The 19182-nt window shown below is 40.8% G+C and overlaps 1 protein-coding gene across 1 annotated transcript in view; it reads left to right on the forward strand.

Annotated features, from left to right (window-relative positions):
* LOC138588795 (kinase non-catalytic C-lobe domain-containing protein 1) overlaps positions 1–19182 on the forward strand; it is a 50604-nt gene that overhangs the window by 15528 nt on the left and 15894 nt on the right. The window contains exons 4-17 of the mRNA XM_069659047.1: positions 783–929; positions 3464–3581; positions 3675–3814; positions 5020–5640; positions 6750–6864; positions 7111–7182; positions 7306–7379; positions 7481–7639; positions 9394–9471; positions 9614–9701; positions 9979–10171; positions 12058–12731; positions 13829–13967; positions 18791–19050. Of these exons, the coding sequence (XP_069515148.1) occupies positions 783–929; positions 3464–3581; positions 3675–3814; positions 5020–5640; positions 6750–6864; positions 7111–7182; positions 7306–7379; positions 7481–7639; positions 9394–9471; positions 9614–9701; positions 9979–10171; positions 12058–12731; positions 13829–13967; positions 18791–19050 (2878 nt within the window). The remainder of the gene's footprint in view (positions 1–782; positions 930–3463; positions 3582–3674; positions 3815–5019; positions 5641–6749; positions 6865–7110; positions 7183–7305; positions 7380–7480; positions 7640–9393; positions 9472–9613; positions 9702–9978; positions 10172–12057; positions 12732–13828; positions 13968–18790; positions 19051–19182) is intronic.

Raw genomic sequence — 19182 nt, forward strand, 5'->3', positions numbered from 1 at the left:
CTATTGTAGATTTACTAACTGGGTAGATCACCTCTTTAGACACTTTTATAAAGATCTAACAGCCGTGCAACAGGGGCAGCCTGAGTACAGCTCTGATGAAGAACAATGCAAAAGCATTCACAAGCTTTTGGCCTCTTCTGTGGAAACACAAACTGTGCAGCTCACACTGCTCTCACCACAACATGCATAAATTTGCAGTCGACTTACGTAACTGAATTTAAAAATAAACCGTGCATTTTTATTTTGCTGCGTGTCAAAACACACAAAATCTCTGACAAGAGCCGAAACTCTCCTTCACTTCTCTGATGTTTTTCTCAACTGTGTTTTTCTCTGGGGAGATATTACGCACGGCCAAAGCAACAGCAGAGCAAAACAGGATTTAAGGCCTTCAGCTGCGTGTTTACTCTTCTATTTTGGTGACCCACACTGGGATCCGCCTTGCACATGCGTTGACCACATAAGTATGGTTACCGTCCACTTCAATTGTTGGGAGTGATCGTTATTTCTGAGATGTGAACTCAGAAGCACCTGATTTAAATCCACGGCTGCCTTAAGGCTGACCATAATATCCACTGTCTGCGCAGCAAAGCAAAACAACAACTCTGTCATAAATATGTGCTATACATGACAATTACTGCCCCACACGATCCAAAGATCCAGTATTTTACAGCCTTTCCTGTCGTCATTCACTGATTCAGGTCTGTGTAGTGACTGTAAGCTCAGCCGCTTTGTGGCGATGATGAGTCTGATGATGATTTCTGCTCCTTACTCCCCCGCTGCAGGGCCATGTTTACTCTCTGGGCTCTACGCTTTCTGCCGCACTGAACTTTGTCATCGAGCCAGAGTTGGAGGCAGAGCTGGGAGAAGAAATCCAGAGGCTGCTGGAGCAGATGCAGGAGGAGACACCTGAAGACAGGCCGCTCCTGCAGGTAGAATAATCCCTCTTTGCTGCTGGAATGATTTAGAGAAAGCTGCATGGATTTAACACCTTGAGGCAGGTGTGGAATAATTAGAGATCTCACTTCAGCTATTGCAATGCCAGTCTATCGTTTCAACTGTTAAGGTCAGGGGTAAAATATAGCTTTCAATGCAAACATAAAGTAATCTAACACCAAAAATAATATTAAGATAAAGATGTAGAGAAATACATGAACGCAATTTTAGAGGCATCATGAGGCGAGGAGATGGATGGTCATTACACTGCAGCGTGTGCGTGTGGTCAGTCCTGATAATGTCCTCACAACATGAGATAATAAACCCCAGGACAGCTCTGAGTCATGGTGCCTTGTTAATGAAGAGGAGAACCACACGGGTACTAATCGACGAGTTAATGTGTGTCATTTAATATTAATCTCCCTGATGAGATGTGGCCCTGCATGTTGTGGCTCAGGGCTCTTTAGGACCATCAAGTGGTAACCAGGTGTCATTGCAGTGAGCGACTGCACTGCCAAAGACTTGAACAGGGTAAAAGAGTGAAATGTGTCTTTGGATACATACTAATAATAAATGTAATGATCATACAAGTACTTTTTGTACTTGTAACACCTTTCAGTCACACAATGCAGTACAAACAAATCAGACTAGTTATACTTTAATCTTTACATGAAGAAGTCATTCATCAAATATTTGAGTCTCCTGGTTTGGTTGTCACAGCTCTCTTATTACGAGCAAACAGGCCCTGTAAAATCATGTTTGTGTCAAATATTTGGTTAGATGTTAGACTCATTTCTATCAGGCAATTTTGAGTGAAAGATTAAAACATTGAGGTGAGGAGAAAAGTTTGCATGAAATTGTTCATTTCAAGGGCTGCACGGTGGTGCAGTGGTTAGAGCTGTTGCCTCACAGCTAGAAGGTTCCCGGTTTGAATCCCGGTTCCCGGATTGTTATATTTATTATTAGTATGTTTTCACAAAGCATATTTCACTCTTTTTCTATTTCACATTGGTTTACCGTGTTCAAGGTTTGGACGTAGTGGGCCTTTCTGCATGTTCTCCCTGTGCATGCGTGCGTTCCCTCCAGGTACTCTGGCTTCCTCCCACAGTCCAAAGGCATGCTCGTTAGGTTCATCGGTGATGCTAAAATTGTGTGAGGTTGTCTGTCTCTATGTGTCTGTGATTGACTGGCGACCTGTCCAGGTGTAACCCCACCTCTCGCCCAATGACAGCTGGGATAGGCTCCAGCACCCCCTAGAGCCTGAACAGGATAAGCAGTATAGACACTACCATTTTCGCTGCAGGCGATGGCTCAGAGTGGTACAGAATCTGAAATACGACGAGAAGATACCTGTGGATCGTCTAAAAAATCTTCAGGTCTGCAGTCTACATTTCAAACCTGGCGATTTTGAACGAGACATGACATCGGAGGCAGGCGTCCTAGATTGAGGAAGTGTAGTTTAGCGAGCTCCCTGGCCTCCGGCAGATGATGAGTTTGACGGAGGTTTTTCAGGGCCCATTGGAGAAGCGGATAGCGTCCTCCAAAGGCACAACGCCAAATTGCATTTTTTTCCTACCATGATGGCATGAGCTCCCCATCATAGCAAGTTAGGACTGAGGCTGAAAATCGGCAAAGTAGCCCTTTAACGTTGGTCCTAAAACTTCCCTTGAATATGAGAGGGACTATTTTAAACGTGTTAATGAAGAGAAATCCATGTGAAAGTAACAAGATGAGATAAAAACCCCGCACTCCCCCACAGTCATACATAACAGGTGATCTTGACTCACCTGGTTATAGATAGATGAGTGAGTAAGACGGGAAGGGATGAATCAGCTCCCGCCCTTTGTTTAGTCACGTTGTTATTTCATGATAAATGAAACATGCCTGTTGATGCAGTAAATTCATACATGCTCACAAAGAACAACAACCTACCCCTGGTACCGAGCAGTCAAACATGGTGAGGAAATAAAAGACATATTTTTAAATGCATATTCTGGTGAATTACATGTGACACACTCAATAAACATTAAAAGACAATTTTCTATCACTCAAAAAAATCCAAACAGGGGCGCTGGTTTGGCTCGGTTGGTAGAGCAGGCGTCCCATGTATAGAGGCTACAGTCCTCGTCGCACTGATCGCAGGTTCGACTCCCGATCTGCCGATCCATTTGGTGCATGTCATCCCCCACTATTTGCTCCCCACATTTCCTGTCTGTATTCAGCTATCCTATGAATAAAGGCAAAAAAAAAAAAAAAAATCCAAACAAGAACATCATACAATCTTTGACATTAGAAACAAAAGTCAGCTAAAGAAACCTCATAAAAGTCAAAGGGTTCAATTATCAATAACTACTTATTGCAGGGTGCAGAGTGAATTGAAAACTATATAATTATACAACACTAATGGTTGTAAATGATTGTGTTAAGTGAAGTTATGCACTGGAACCCACACAATAGAAAACAAAATGTCATTAAACATTACATGTGCTTATTTTGAGTATATCAAAGCTGCTTGTTGAACCCTCCACAGGACATCCTCTCTCTGGCTGAAGCTCGTCTGTCTCCTGCCTCCTCTGCTGTCGTGTGCCGGAAGCTGTCTTCTATTGGGCGACGGGTGCTCTCCATCGAATCAGTATCAACCTTTCAAGGTCCTTTAATCATCTCAATTCACACAAACTGTCACTGCGTGGTGTCTGCTGTGATTTCCTGTGGTCCTAATTGCTCTCTTTGTTAATCCACAGATGGACAGGAAGGCTCCTGGGAGGCACGATGGCAGCATCCCAAACCCAGATGTCTGCTTAAAAGACTGAGCTCGGATGATAATACCAAAGAGCTGTGTGTGGACAGTCCTGCTACAGCTAACGGTCTGTCCAGGAAGCAGGTATGTTTTTGTCTAGCGAGCTAATCTTTTGCCTTAAGATTCAACCTGAAGAAAGCTCAGGCCTGGTTGTTACTTTGCACAGAGATGATTCACGTTTGTTAAGATACACTTTGATTTATGCTCCTTAAAACTTTACTGCTGGAACGCTGCAACCGTGACTAGACCAGTGCAGATTCTCATTTGACCCATACCTGACCATCACAATGTTACCATGGATTATATTATGTCCAACAACATGAATTTACTGACACCAGGGTTCTGTTTTCTCATATCAGTGTAACAGGTCCATAGATTAATATCATGATCTTGTCCTGAACCTAACCAAACTGCGACCGTCAAAGGTTAGGCACCAAAACCACCAGGTTAAAGAGTTTATCATGGTTTGGGCTAAGATAATGTGTATCTAAGGTTCACTGGGGACACAGTGGTCTCCTGGATAAAAGAGTAAACACGTTCCTGTTATGATTTCTAGAAGTGTGCCCTGCTACCTACTGCAAACAACATTTACTGGGTGAAAATGCAGGTTTGTAGGAAGTCCCAAACAAGGTTACATTAAGCTTGTGCATGTACTGAAATAAGTTCCTGCTATAAACCTGCTCAAGTTAAGAGCACAGTAATGTCTTTCTACACAGAAATGTAGAATCTGTATGCACGGCCAGATTTATGTCCGGAAGTGTTCTGGTTTCCGTTTGTTGTCCGAGTAGTATTCACGAATCACGTATCAGCAGGCTTCGGCGTATGCAAGGAAAACTTTGGAGTGCAAAAGCGAGCTCACGGCTCCCGACAGCGTCATCTGACAACGATTAAGCTTCTCTTTAATCTCTATAAACAAACATCTGCAGCAAGTTCAGCTGACAATCTGCTCTAGATCAAAAATTCAACTTGAGACAAATTTGCTTGATGCTGTGTTGTGAAAGCCATTCAGCGTTTAGATTTCCAGACTTCCTCGAATGCATCACAAATGATCTGTCCGACCTCCGTTGCAAACTTGTCCTCTTGAGGACGGACCTGACAAAGCTTCATTTTGACTTGTTACTCATCTGCATCATGATGTTGTTGATTAAGTTGTTTTTTTTTATAAAAAATGGACTCCCAATTTTTCAGTTATCCAAGCACCGCCCTTTTTAAACTCAGTGAGGTATAATACAGATTATTTAAGCAGTAGAAATAGCTCAAACTAGTGACTGTGTAGTTTAACTCTGCAGGTGTGCGGGGGCTGGGATTCCTCTCTGTGGGCCGAGGACATGGACAGCAGTGAAGGAGATGGATTGATCTTGACGGACGAGTTGGACTACAGGTCCTACAACAGCTCCCCGGTGAGAAGGAGAGCCCAGCAGAGGCTGAACCGGGGGAGGGGGGCTCTGAACCGCTCCTGCTCGGTCCCAGACTCCAACAACCCCCCCTGTCTCTCCCCAGCAGCTCACGGAGATATCAGCGTCCCCGTGTCCGACCTCTCTGAGATAGGAGCCGATGAGCACTTAAGCTCCAGCTCGGTGTGGAGTGACAGACTTCAGAGACTTAACCGGGGCAAGTCCTGCGAGTCTTACCGACACAGCTGCCCTGAGGATTATGGGAACTCGTTTGTGGACCCACATGAGGATGAGGATGGTGCAGAGACATTATGCAGTGCAGAAATAGAGGTTCAAGAGTACCATGAAAGTGAATCTCATAACTGCACCCAGGATTCAGCCTCTCCCTGTACCTCCTGTCAGGACCTGGAACTGGACTCCTCTAGAGACCAGAGCTCGTTGAACCACAGCCTCTACATTCCTAACAACCACATGACCAAAAGCATGCTGTGCCTCAACGAAGAGTCTCAGGATGAGGTGAGCTTCAATCGCTTCAGTCTCGCAGTTGATCTGAAGACGACGCACTCAGCTTCTGAGCCTTAAGCTACTGTTTTGTTTCCAAATTATTCTTTTACATAATTTACAGTATACAAGCATATACAAATACGTATATCCCCCATCTATCATTCTAGGTTGCTACAATTTCTAATGCCAAAAGTGAACTTTAACCCTCTCAGCAAAAGTATGTTTTTCAGGTACACGATAAGGATCTCATTTTAGCCAATCAGAAGTTTGCTTATATAGATTAATAAGTAAAACTAATTATATTCAGAGTATTTGAAGGTTTTAGTGAAAACATCTGTTTCCCGGAGCGCTGGTTTAGCTTGGCGGTTAAATTGCGCGTCCCATGTGCAGAGGATACAGTCCTCGATGCACCGTCTAACCTTAATCCTAACACACGGCCCTTTGCTGCGTGTCATCCCCATTTTCTCTGCCCCTGTTTCCGACACTATCCACTGTCCTCTCTCTCTCTTAATAAAGGCTTAAAAGGTCCTAAAAATAAATGTAAAAATCTGTGTTTACCACACAATGAGAGTGTAACCGTGGACAGGACTTTGATATACTAGGATCTTAAATATTTATAAGATTATATAATCTTTTAATATTCACCAGTCACTGTGACCTTTGACCTCTCTCCACCAAGGTCCAATCAGGCCATCCTAAACTCCAAGTGGGCGTTTGTTCCAAATCCCCTCTCAGTGTTCCTGAGATATAGTGTTTGCTAGAATGGGACAGAAAACCAATAAACATGAGGCCTCTGGCCACAGCTGCTGCCATGGACAACAACATCATCTTCGCTAATAAAAACCTATTAGTACATCTTGTAATGAATCTCCAAACATGAGTCTCCAGGATGAATGCATTTACGGGGTTATGTAACATTTTTAGAAGGACATGTTCTGTCTAAAGAACGCAGCGTTATCACACAGACATGGAGCAGGATCAGGCTGCAAAGTGGACGAGTGAGAAAAATCATCGCTGAACATTCAGAAAAATGTTTTCAAAAGTTAGGAATGACTTCATTTTGAGTTAATGGGCCCACTGAGGGATCACCCTAAGCTGTTTGTTCCTTGTTTCCTGTCCAGTGGATCTCTCTCAGAGAGTTACTGACTCGCTGTGAACGGAGGCTGACAGTGAACGAGCTCTGGGCTCTGTGTTACACCTGCCTGTCCTCGCTGCAGACGTACATCGACTTCCCGGGTACATCTAACTTCTTCATGCATGAAACCAGTTCTTAAATACCTAACATTGAATGTTTCACTTAAGAGTTAAATATGAAAGCACATATCTTATTAAGGATGACTTTGATTTTGTCCTTCTTATTTGAGATCCAGCTCTTTTTATTGAGGAAATGCAGAGAAGAGTGGAAAAAGAGATGATCAAGATGCATGCATGTTTTTTTTACCACAGTTGTTCTAAGCACTTATTTCCTATCTTCCCCATCAGCGTATTTATGTCTGGACACATTGCATGTCGGCTGTGAGGGAGAAGTGCTGTTCTTGAAACCTAAAAACATCGGTAGGTTTACTTCAGTCATGTTTATTCTCTGCGCTTCTGCAGCACTGCCGTCGTTTCATTCTTCCATGTTTTCACAATCTTAACTTTTTAACATAATAAATAGACTTCAGTTACTGACTTCAGTGCTCTTTGCAGGATCCAGGGATGAATTTTATCTCGCTCCTGAATATCAAGAACATGGAATTGTGACTGAGAAGGTCAGCTGTCTGAACTTCTGTAATCTATTTTTAATGTTCACTTCTTTTTTTGCTCCGTTGTAGCTTTTCACCTCTTCTGTTCCCCTCTTGTCTTCGTTCAGGTTTGCGTGTATGGAGTTGCTGCTATCCTCTGGGCGACAGCCAAGTTCAGCTTATCACCAAATCAGAAACTGGCGATGCCTCGCAAACTGAAGAGACTGCTGCTGGAGATGGCCAAGAGGACACCTATTGAGAGACCTTCTATCGTCATAGCAAAAAAAGTAGCATTATTTTGATCTTAATTATTTCTTTTTTCAGCATGGATTGACCTATAAATTACAAGCATGGTTCTCTGTGTGACACTTTACACGAGGAAGAGGATGCTTAAGTGGCCACTTTCACTAAGTTTTCTTACTTTTAATGGCAAACGTCGCTACAGTTTGCAAATCTGTACTGCAGTGGCCTTGAATTGAAATAGATTGATGAAAACTTGTAATAAATAAACAGCAATTGCACAAACAAAGACAAATAACAACTGATGACTCTAAAAACAAATGTATCTCTTAAAATGGTTTCACGTTCATCAACTACTTGAGCTAAAAGTAAACACTGTTGGGTTTTCTGGTTCTTCTTATTAATTGTCAACCAACGCAGCTTCTTATAGCCTACATACAGGCTGGCCAGCATTCACAGGAACTGATGAAAGATGAGTCATTTTCCCTCGTTAATATAAATTAGATTAAGTACAAAAATTACCAGCATGGTACATAAAAGTGATCAAATCAAAAGGCTATAACTATCAGCATGTGAAGATGAGCATGTGTTTTCAACATGTTGTAGGCTGTATACTTTAAAGTATGACTCACCAATTTATTCAACAGAGATGACAATTACATGAAATAGTGTTCATGATGACACAATGTCTGACTAGATTCTATGATCAGGCCGATTGATTTCACTGTCCCTCTCTGCCCATTATCACTAAGAGCTTTTTTTGGATCAACCAATCACAGCTTCTGACAGAATGTGTCACACCTGGCAACGGGGTCAACCACGCCTCCTCACTAAGATGAAAGTTTCTGTCTCCTTGTTCAGAGTTGCTCTGAAAGCGTTCCTAAATCACTCCTGAGCTCGAACTCCTCGATAGAGATTTTTAAGCTGATTTAGGAGCTCTCTGAGAGTGTTCTCAGAATGTTTGTGAATACGGACCCTGGTTGATAACAAACATGTGGACAGCTTAAACAGATGCCTCTATCCTCTCCAAGTTGTCATTCATACTCAGTGTTTAAAGGAACTTATATTTTTACAGTGAAGTTGAAGTAGAGGGATATGGATATGTTTTTTTTAGCTGTTCTGTGTTTAGTCCTAATAAGCAAATGTTTAGCTCACTAGAGCTGGTAGCTTTTTGATGCTAACTCCTAGCGTCAGCAGGTTAACATGCTCGCTATGCTAACCCACTACATTTTAAACATGGTAAATATTATCTGCTTAGCATCCGCTTACAATTGTGACATTACTGTTTTACATGTTAAAGGGATAGGAATGGTCTTCACATTGAAAGTAAAGTACATGTAAGAAAGAAGAAAAATGTTCGTTGTCTTTTATTTTGTGATGCTGAATTATTTTATTTTGTCCTTTTGTTGCACTCAGAGTAACCTTTCCTAGCATGAAAAAGTTCTCTTTAAATAGATTTTTGCATATCAATGTGCAGATATCACAACTTCAGAGAAGCACTTTTACAACAGTAAACAGACTTTTCCTTTTGAAATAAAATCACTTGTAATTTAAATATTGTGAATCCAATTTGTAAAAGTGCTTTGTCTTGAACGCACTCTCCTAAAGAACACCATCATTTACTTCATTGTTGAGCTGTCTGTCATTCTGCTTTCATTCGGCTCTCAGTTTCCCACATCCTGGATGTTGTGTTGAAATCAAACACTTCAGTTATTTCAGAATTTATTCCAACATTATTGGTGATTGTGTGTGAAGTGTCCTGTTTTGTTATCACAGTTGTTTTCATGTGGATGTGTTCCAGAGCTGTCGTGACTACTTATCACATCAAGGGACGAATGCTGAGACCGTCTGGAACGACCTCATCAGCACAGTTCACCCGGTAAACGATACACTCACACCTCGTCATCTGTGTTTTCATTGTTCATGATGTAATGTAAAAAGCACGTCTGTCCTGTTTTGTCTGATTTAAATAAATAGCATCTCTCGTTCTGTTGAAATAAACCAGCTGTGTTGTCTTTCAGCCAGCCTCAAAATCCAGCGATGCCGATGAACAGAGTGCGGCTGAAACTCATCAGAGCTCATGTGAAGAGTCTGTACAAAACAACAGCGGTAGGACAGCTTGATGTTGTTATGGAAGACCCTCATGCAACACTGTTTACTGTTAATTGTACAGTACATTATGTAATACATAATAAAAGAAGAGCCTTCTCAGATGTGCTGTGAAGAGGCACATCTTTTTTTACATTTAACATTAACAACAGAAGAAGACTCAGACGATACTGTACCTGCAGATCTGTCTCATATTTCCACATTTAGTGTAACAGATGTGCGTTGCATGAGACAATATCACTGATATTGTAACTGGCGTTGTTGTAACTGTGTGTAGGCTTTGTGCCCACGGCCACTGAGAGCCGACTGGCTCCTGTGCCTGGCCCTGTTCCCCACAGCTATCCAGTCGCCAAGGAACTCCACCTCCCAGAAGCCTTCACTTCCACTGCCACACACTTCTCCCCCATCATCCTGACCAATGAAGAGGGGTCAGAGGAGGAGGGCCGACACCCTGGACCTGCCATCGGGGGGTAAGATGTGCTTGAAAATTACATGTATTAATGCTATACATGTTTTTATGTAGCGGTAGGGAATGTTCTTTAATACATATTTTTTCTATGTTAAAACAATTTAATAACATTTAAAGAAATAGTTTAGTTGTTAAGAAAAGTAAAGAATGTGTTAAACTCAGTTTGGACTGAAAACAAGGGGAAACGGATATGACCTAAAGACAATCCAACACCTTTATATCTCACTGGTTTAATAAAAAAAAATCTCCTTGGTCCAACATGTGTCCTGTGATCCTCCGATACCAAGTGTGGCCACCATGCAACAAATCAGGGGAGATTATTGTTTGCATAATCCTGTCTCCATTTAAGTGGTAGATATTTTAGGGATATTCAATAAGAAAAAATACAAATTTAGACATTTTCTATCACAAATGGAGCTGTAAAAAACTCCTTTGCATCCTGCAGCTAATGCCAGTGAGAAATATTTAAGTTTGTTTCCACATTCAGAATTGTTTTGGATCAATCTGTTCTCTGTGCTCATTTAGCAAAATATGAAGTAACATGACAGAAAATAATTTCTACACTAATTATTACTATGATATTATAATCACTAACGGTTTAACGGTTATGTTATATTCACAAACATAATCGTTAAAGCTTAGGTTGTACAGCTTCTCTTGATGTGAAGCATTTTAAGATTCTCACTTCAATGTAGGTAATGGGAGACCATTTCTACAGAAGCCCTAAGCGGACATGCATCCATACATTTTATTAACTTCATATGGCACGTTAAGGTCCCGATCAGACAGAGCTGCTTTGCAGGCTGTAAAACGTGAGGCGCATCGCACTGCCTTTTCTGTTGAAGCCTACACTTAAAAAAAGACCAGCTTGCTGCGCCTTTTTTTTCTACTGTTGTTACGGCAACCACCGAATCGTCAGCTGTCATTATTATTATTTTGTAAACGGACAGAAAACCAAACCAGGTACCCTTAACATTTTGCCTAAGGTCTAAGTTGAGTGGTGTCTCACAGCATACAGATTTACAGGATTTGGGTTGGGTCTAAATTTGTCAGGATGTCTGGTCTCTGAAGTTAAACATATTCAGACTTGCTGATTTGGCCTTGTGGGCCCACCACCTGCAGGGATAGGCATAGGGGTCGGGTGCATTGTAAACCAGGCAGCAGGCAAAGGTGGGGGCCTTGGCTTGCTGATCCCCGGCAGTGTAGACTGGTTTTTGGTACTTGGAATGTCACCTCTCTGGTGGGGAAGGAGCCGGAGCTGGTGCAGGACGTGGAGCGTTACCAACTAGATATAGTTGGGCTCACGTCCACGCACAGCTTCGGTTCTGTAACCAGTCTCCTGGAGAGGGGCTGCACTCTCGCCTTTTCCAGTTGCCCAGGGTGAGAGGCGCCGGGGCGGGTGTGGGGATGCTCACAAGCCCTCGGCTGAGCGCCACTGTGTTGGAGTTTTCCCCGGTGAACTAGAGGGTCGCCTCTCTGCGACTGCAAGTTGTTTGTGATTTTCATGGACAGCATCTCAAGGCGCAGCCAGGGGTAGGAGGGTTTTCAGTTTGGGGACCTCAGAATTTCATCTCTGCTTTTTGCAGATGATGTTGACCTGTTGGCTTCATCAAACTGGGACCTCCAGCAGGCATTGGGGCGGTTTGCAGATGAGTGTAACGCGGTTGGGATGAGAGTCAGCGCCTCCAAGTCTGAGGCCATGGTTCTCTGCCGGAAAACGGTGGATGGATGGATGTTTCCCCTTTTTTCAGTCTTAATGTTAAGCTTAGCTCTCGGTTGTGGTTGTAACACCAACTTTTTATGGAGAGGTAGATGTAGAACCTCTCATGTACATGTCAGCCTGAAAGGGAGTATTTGAAGTCTTAAACTAATTTGTTTGTTTTACAGGACCGTGGATGGATTCACAAAAAGCAGCCTTGACTTCACCTCACACCCCGAGTATCTATATTCTACTCAGGCTGAACCCAATCTACAAACACAAGAGTTCCCTCTCAATCAATCAGTATTAACTAAGACTTTCCACGACAAGATGCTGGTCGACCCTGCCTCTTCTCTCTCTGATATTTCCTGTGTTGAAGTCTCTCTTCGTCAGCAACTATCCTCTAACCTGAATGGTTGTGGTGTTTTCAACAATTACCTCTTTCGTCAGGATCCCAGGACAGGACATCTTTCCTTAGTGCCTGTGCATGTCAGGGCTCCGGAGTCTCTCCCTGGGTTGGACATAAACCTGTCCCTGGTGCCTCAGCCTTTGCAGCGACTAATCACAGTTCCAGAGGGCACTGATGGTCCTTTTATCAACTGTCTGAATGAACCCCAGGATTACGGCCCACCTTCATCTTTTTTCAAAGGTAGCGCCATCATTTCTGAAAGCCCACTGCAGCACAGTTCACCCAGAGCTTACAACGGACCGACAGATACAGGAACACAAGGCGAGGACTGGTCTCCTTCAGAGTCCATCTCCCCTAAAGTCCACCCAGCTCTACAGGAGGTGATTGACCTGCTCAAGGGAGAGTTTTCACTTGACGGGTGCTTGGACAATGGACATGAGGACATTGCAATGGGTATGTATCTTTAGATTTATGTAATGTACTATTACTTTGCTTCCTGTTTACAGCAATGGTGAAAGCCTACAAACTACACCTTTACCAAGGAGTTCATGGAAAGATAGGCATTAGGTACAGTCTAATGGGATTCAATAAGACCTTACCTTTAAATATACAGTAATGTTCAGTTTTGATTGACTGTCAGAAAATAACTGAAACCCTGTGAGGCAATTGAAAGAAAAAGTTTGGTGTTTCTTATGTAACTGATCTAATTTGTCTAATATATATCTAATGTGTTTAAAAAATTACTTGAAAAATAGTTGGAAATACTTAGCTTGGACAAGTAGTACGCTAAGTAATTAGCAATTTAGTAGTGATAAAGCGTTAGTAATAAAAGTTAATAAAAGTTAGCTAAAAGTTCAGGAATAAAGTATGTCACTTTTAAAAGTAACTCATTACATTACCTCCTGAGAAAAGTAACGTGTTAGATTTCTTTTCTGTTACCAAAAATGAAACCCCCTTTGCGACTCGTTCCACATGTGTGTTATCTTGTGAGGACGGCGTGTCGCCTACTGTACCTCTACCTCTGAATGTATCGACTCTACCGTTACTGAAAAGCCTCGTTTACGGACCATAATCTGTAACTCTGCAGCCTGATAACAGGAATGACAGATGCAGTATAACCTTTACAGCTCTTTATGATGCTAACACTCTGACAGTGAACTGGGCAGAGGCATACATTATTAGGCGCAGCTGTTTCCATGACAACAATACAACACAGGATCTCTGGCTCCCCAGCTCACAGATTTCCACTCTGGTATCCGAGTGGGCTGTTGGGATGCCCCCAGGTTGAGGAAAAAAGATAAAGTTTTTTCTCATTCACACTGTTTCCATTGACGTCAGGATGGAAGAAGTAAACTAGATAGCTGCAGTGGAACAGAGAGGTCTTTGTCTAAGAAGTTAAAAATCTGTAAAACGTTCCAACGTAACAACAGTTAGCTCCTTCACTGAAGACATGTTTAATCGATACAACACAGCAGTAACCCGCTCCATAATCCTGCCCTGAATGTTTTCACATTTTCACGGTGATATCCACTTTTTTTCTCTTTTCCGAGGGGAGTACATCTTCTCTTTGAAGGACCTCCAATACCACAGCTTCGCCAGCGTTGTGAAGGAGAGGTTCAGTGATCTGTACTGGGAGGACGACCTGCTGGGTGTATTGCACTGCCTGGTGAACTACAGCCCGTCCACACTGTGAGTACAAACACTGGTGTGTGTTTATGTGCTTGAACTAACTGAGATGGATCAGAAAACAAACATCTCTGTCATTGTTTTGACCACACAAACCTGTGCCACCAACTTCACGTAGTCAGTGGCACAGCTTGTAGCGTTGGACCTCTGCCCTCCTCAGCTACTGGTTATGTAGTGGGTCAGACTCTGAGTTGTGTTGTTTAAAAGGTGCAGACACACTGTAACAAAATGATATCCAAGCATCATCCCACATGATTGTGGTGCGGAGAAACTTAACACAGTTTTGTGTCATCCCGCATTCATGCTCACAGTGCCATCATTATTAAAGTCACTACATGTCACATGCTAGTCAACACAGTCTGAGCAGCACACTCTAGCATAGTAAACTACAGGGCAGCACAGGGACACACACACTCATGAACTCCCCGAATTAGTCAAAATGAAACAGCAACTTTTGAACGTTAAAATCAAAATAAACTATCACAAGGTTCAAGTTACTAAAAATCATATTCACAAAACAATGCGTACCTCCTCATGGTACCTTCCTGAGACAAAGAGGAAGTAAAGCCAAAACAGCTGCAACAAATGCAGTGAAAGAAAAAAAATGCTACTGTCCGGGGTAACCGCTAACGTTTTCCTCTAAGGGAAGGTGTCTATCCTTAACATTACACACGGTAAACATTTCATTAAAACACATTTTCAACATAAAAAAGGGCTAGCAGAAATTCTAACCACTAATAAAGTCTAATAAAAGTCTTCAATCCATTGATTGATATCTTATTTAAATCAATCTATAATAAAAAAAACATTACACACATTATAGCTAGAGTAAAACTTGTAGTTGGACAGATTTTAGGGATATGAAGCGTAGAAAAAAGACTTGAAAACACAATAGGCTAAAAAAACAAATGTGTTGCAGATCTAAACATTTGCACTTTGTACATTCTGCATTTGTTTTGGTTCAATAATTTGATTTTTTTTTTTTATATGACATCTGAGTACTCTCATATATTATAATGGTTTTATTGTGTTAGCTTAGTTTGTACAGAATCTATGGGAATGAAGCATAAAGCGAAAATAAGCAAAGATACCATTGAATGCACAGGCAGACATTTTCTTTTGCATAGTAAGAACGCTTTGATGGATCATCAGTTAAGAAAATTTACATATACATTTATTTGTAGTGACACAAAATTAGCTAGAATGTGGTTTTATACAAAAGAGCATTTAAAGCAGAGTGTTGCTCGTTATAATAGTTTATGAAGCTGCTTTTATTAACCGGTGGTAGGATGAACACATATAAATGTAACAGGATGAGCTCTTTGTTGATAATGTCACAGCTGCAAGCCAGGCCGTGACATGAGGGTTTTTTGTTTGGCTTTTTTATAATATGTTGTGTTGTTGTTGTTGTTGAAAGCAATTGAGTGCACTTAAACCAGCAACATGTAGCAGGTGTCAATCAATCAGGGGAGGAAGGACAGCCATGTGTAAGCTGACTGTTGGGTCGTGCCGCATCTGACATCCAGATTCATGCATGAAATCATCCTCAGCATTAAGTAAACATGTATCTTCATCTATGTTTAATTAAGTTCATAAATATTAACACTATAATGATTCTAATTAATACGTTGATTGACAGAAATCTATAAACAACAAATGAATAATAGATGCATATGTTCATCAAAGTCAAAATGTGATGCTCCAATATGTTTTATTGTTAATACCTTTGAGGTTAAGCATTTTAAAAATATCACCATAGCCAATGGGAAATTGAGGTACTATTTTTTTTTTGTAACTAAAATCAGCAGTGGTAGTTACATCCCTAATCACATATTACTGATATGCATGTGTATAGAGGATCACAGACAGCACTAAGCTAGCACCTGATATGACAGCCTTTGACGCGCTTCTGTGACGCAATTGGTCTTCAAATATGGCCTTCGAAGGCTGCAGCCCCTGGATTGGGACACAGCTAAAGTTAAACAGTTACACTGTGTGCATGAATCCTTTGGTAAAGAGTTCTACAGTTTTGGTGCTGAGTTTTAAAAAAGACTGAGCTCCTGATGTTTATATTTAGAGAACTGGCTGCAGAGGATGTTAGAGGCTGTGAAGAATTTTAAACACCAAATAATATGTGATGTAGACTTGTCCATTAAAAGCCTTTTGATGTCAGGGCAGGTCAGCTTAAAATTGGCTGATATGCTTTTTATTTCTTGTTCCAGTCGAAAGCCCAGCAGCAAAGTTCCAAATGTATTGTGGTTAATCAATGGATTGGTTTGGACGAGCAGTGAAAAGAGTACAACAGACGGCTGATCTAGTTTAAATAGATGCAGGAGCAACTGTTAGGATGTGGACAGCTGGCTGCTTTCTGCTTTTTTACACATCAAACTAAATTAGCAACACAGAATGAAGTGATTTTAAGTAAACTGGTATCTTTCCAACACACCACCACAACACCATTTTGCTATAGTTTAAGAGCCATCTCTGGACCTTTAACAACATGTAAAAAGTAACATGTTTAGGTTTTATTGACTGAATATCATCCACAGTGCAGTTCATATTATGAAATTACTACTATGAGTAACACTAACAGTTTTAATGCTTAATGCATTAATGCTTAAATGACTGTATTTCAGGGGCCGTGTTGTCTAATGAATGAAATCAGCACAATTAGCCTACTTTACAAGTGAAAGAGATGATCTCTGCTGTCAGAATAATCACCCTTAATTAACAAAGCAGCCTATACTTTTGTGTTAACAGTAAGATGTCCAAATTTAGCCATACACAAACTTCAGCCTGCATCCTAACGGGTCCCTATGGTAACAGCTTTACAATATGTGCTGGAGAGAGTGTCTGGTAACACTGAAAATACAGCGAAAGCCTCTTCTGCATTGTTGTTGATATGCTGACAAGTAGCCCAGAGGAGTGGGGGACTGGAGTGTATGAATGAATACATGAATGAAAGCAACAAATGCCATGCTTTACACTTCTCTTGATATTTAAATGAAAGCCAGGGACGATCAGAGGGACGAGTCTGTCAGACACGTTGTTTTATCCAGGAGTGTCTATGCTCTTATGCTAAGGGAAAAATGTGGAGAGACCCTTTAATCTGCTGTGGCAGGGAAACATCACATCTTTGCAGTGAGCGAAACACTCCTCCTCTGACAGTGGGATCGTTCACAGGGCTCAGCTGTGGGATGGAGGGAGGATTTGAGGCTTCGTATCACAAGATGGTCTATTCTTATTCTGATATGCATATCGTATACTCTGGTAATTGTATAGTGTCGTATCGTATGGTATAGTACCGTGTCTGGTTGTAATGTATCGTGCTGTATTGTATTAAGTCATATAATATCATATGGCATTGTGTATCATATTGTGTCACACAGTATCGTATAGTATAGTCTTGTGTCATATAGTATTGTTGTATAATATCGCATGCTGTAGTGTTGTATCCTATTATATTGTTATTGTGATATTATATAGGGTTGTATAATATTGTTTAGTTTATTATCGTATTGTATAGTATAGTATTGTATCGTAAAGTATTGTATAGTATCATATAGTATCGTAAAGTATTGTATCATATAGTATTGTATCCTATCGTTAAGTATTGTATCGTATCGTATCGTATTGTATCGTATCGTATCATTTTGTGTCATATCGTAAAGTATTGTTTAGTATTGTAAAGTATTATATCGTATCATATCAAGTATTGTATAGTATCGTAAAGTATTGTATAGTATCGTATTGTATCGTATCGTATCATATCATACCATAAAGTATTGTATCGTATCGTATCATATAAAGTATTGTATAGTATCATATCATAAAGTATTGTATCGTAACGTATCATATAAAGTATTGTATAGTATCATATCGTATCATAAAGTATTTTATAGTATCGTATCATAAAGTATTGTATAGTATCGTATTGTATCGTATCGTATCGTATCATAAAGTATTGTATAGTATCGTATTGTATTGTATCGTATCGTAAAGTATTGTATTGTATTGTATCGTAAAGTATTGTATCGTATCGTATCGTATCGTATCGTATTGTATTGTATCGTATCGTAAAGTATTTTATTGTATCGTGAAGTATTGTCTCGTATCGTATCGTATCGTATAGTATTGTATTGTATTGTCTTGTATCATATCGAATCGTATCATAAAGTATTGTATCGTAAAGTATCGTATAGTATCGTATCGTATCGTATCATAAAGTATTGTATAGTATCGTATCGTATCGTATCATAAAGTATGTGCTTTTTGGTGCGTTAAGAGTTAAAATTAAAATATGGAATTGTATCGCATAGTCTCGTCATATCGTATCATGACGAGTGTCCTTTCGCATCCTTTTATATTGGTTATTGTGGTATTGTAAAGTGGTGTATCGTAATGTATCATGTCATATTGTATTGTATTGTGACGCATTGTATGGTATTGCATCATGCCATATTGTTTCGTATTGTATCCTATTAGACTGTGTCATGTCGTATAGTGTTGTGTCCTGTCATGTGATATATCATGATATGTGAATGTATCCTGATGCATTGTATTGTATGGTATGATATCATGCCATATTATTTCGTATCCTATCCTATTAGAGTGTGTTGTGTTGTACGATACTGACGTATTATTATGTCCTGTTGCATTACACATGGATACCTATTCTGTGAAGTTTGTCGAAGGTTTTGTTCAAACTGTCTTTTTACTACATACCAAAATGCATATAATTGGCATCATTCTTTACATAAGTGCTAATTATCACCAGCTTTGAACGCACTGTGTGTGTTTTCTCTCTCCTAATGCGCCTCCTGCAGCGGCTCTAATGAGCAGCCTCCATCAAAGACTGTGAAAAGGGCAGCTGTTACACCACCCCTGATAGCGACGGTCCTTGGAGGGAAGAGGGAAGTTTGCTTGCATGGTTGCTTCGATTTGAATGGAAACATTCACACGTCCAGTCCTGCTGCTGTGGATTCTTGGGAAGGAGCCGAGGCCCGGTCCTGTCAGAGAGGAAATGAGGCTGCACTTGAAGATTTTGAATTAAGATCAGAGGAGAGTCAACACTTTCTCTGTCGAGGTAGGGGATGTACTTTAATAATCAATATAATTTTTGTTGTTTATATAAAAGATCAAACCTGTTTTAGCTACCTTGTTCAAGCATGACTTCAAACATACATCTGTTGTACAGTCAGTTCTATTGTCTGGTTCA

The sequence above is a fragment of the Semicossyphus pulcher genome, unplaced genomic scaffold (assembly GCF_022749685.1).
Source record: "Semicossyphus pulcher isolate SPU_LCO1_2020_fin unplaced genomic scaffold, fSemPul1.0.p SCAF_12, whole genome shotgun sequence".
Taxonomy (NCBI): Eukaryota; Metazoa; Chordata; class Actinopteri; order Labriformes; family Labridae; genus Semicossyphus; species Semicossyphus pulcher.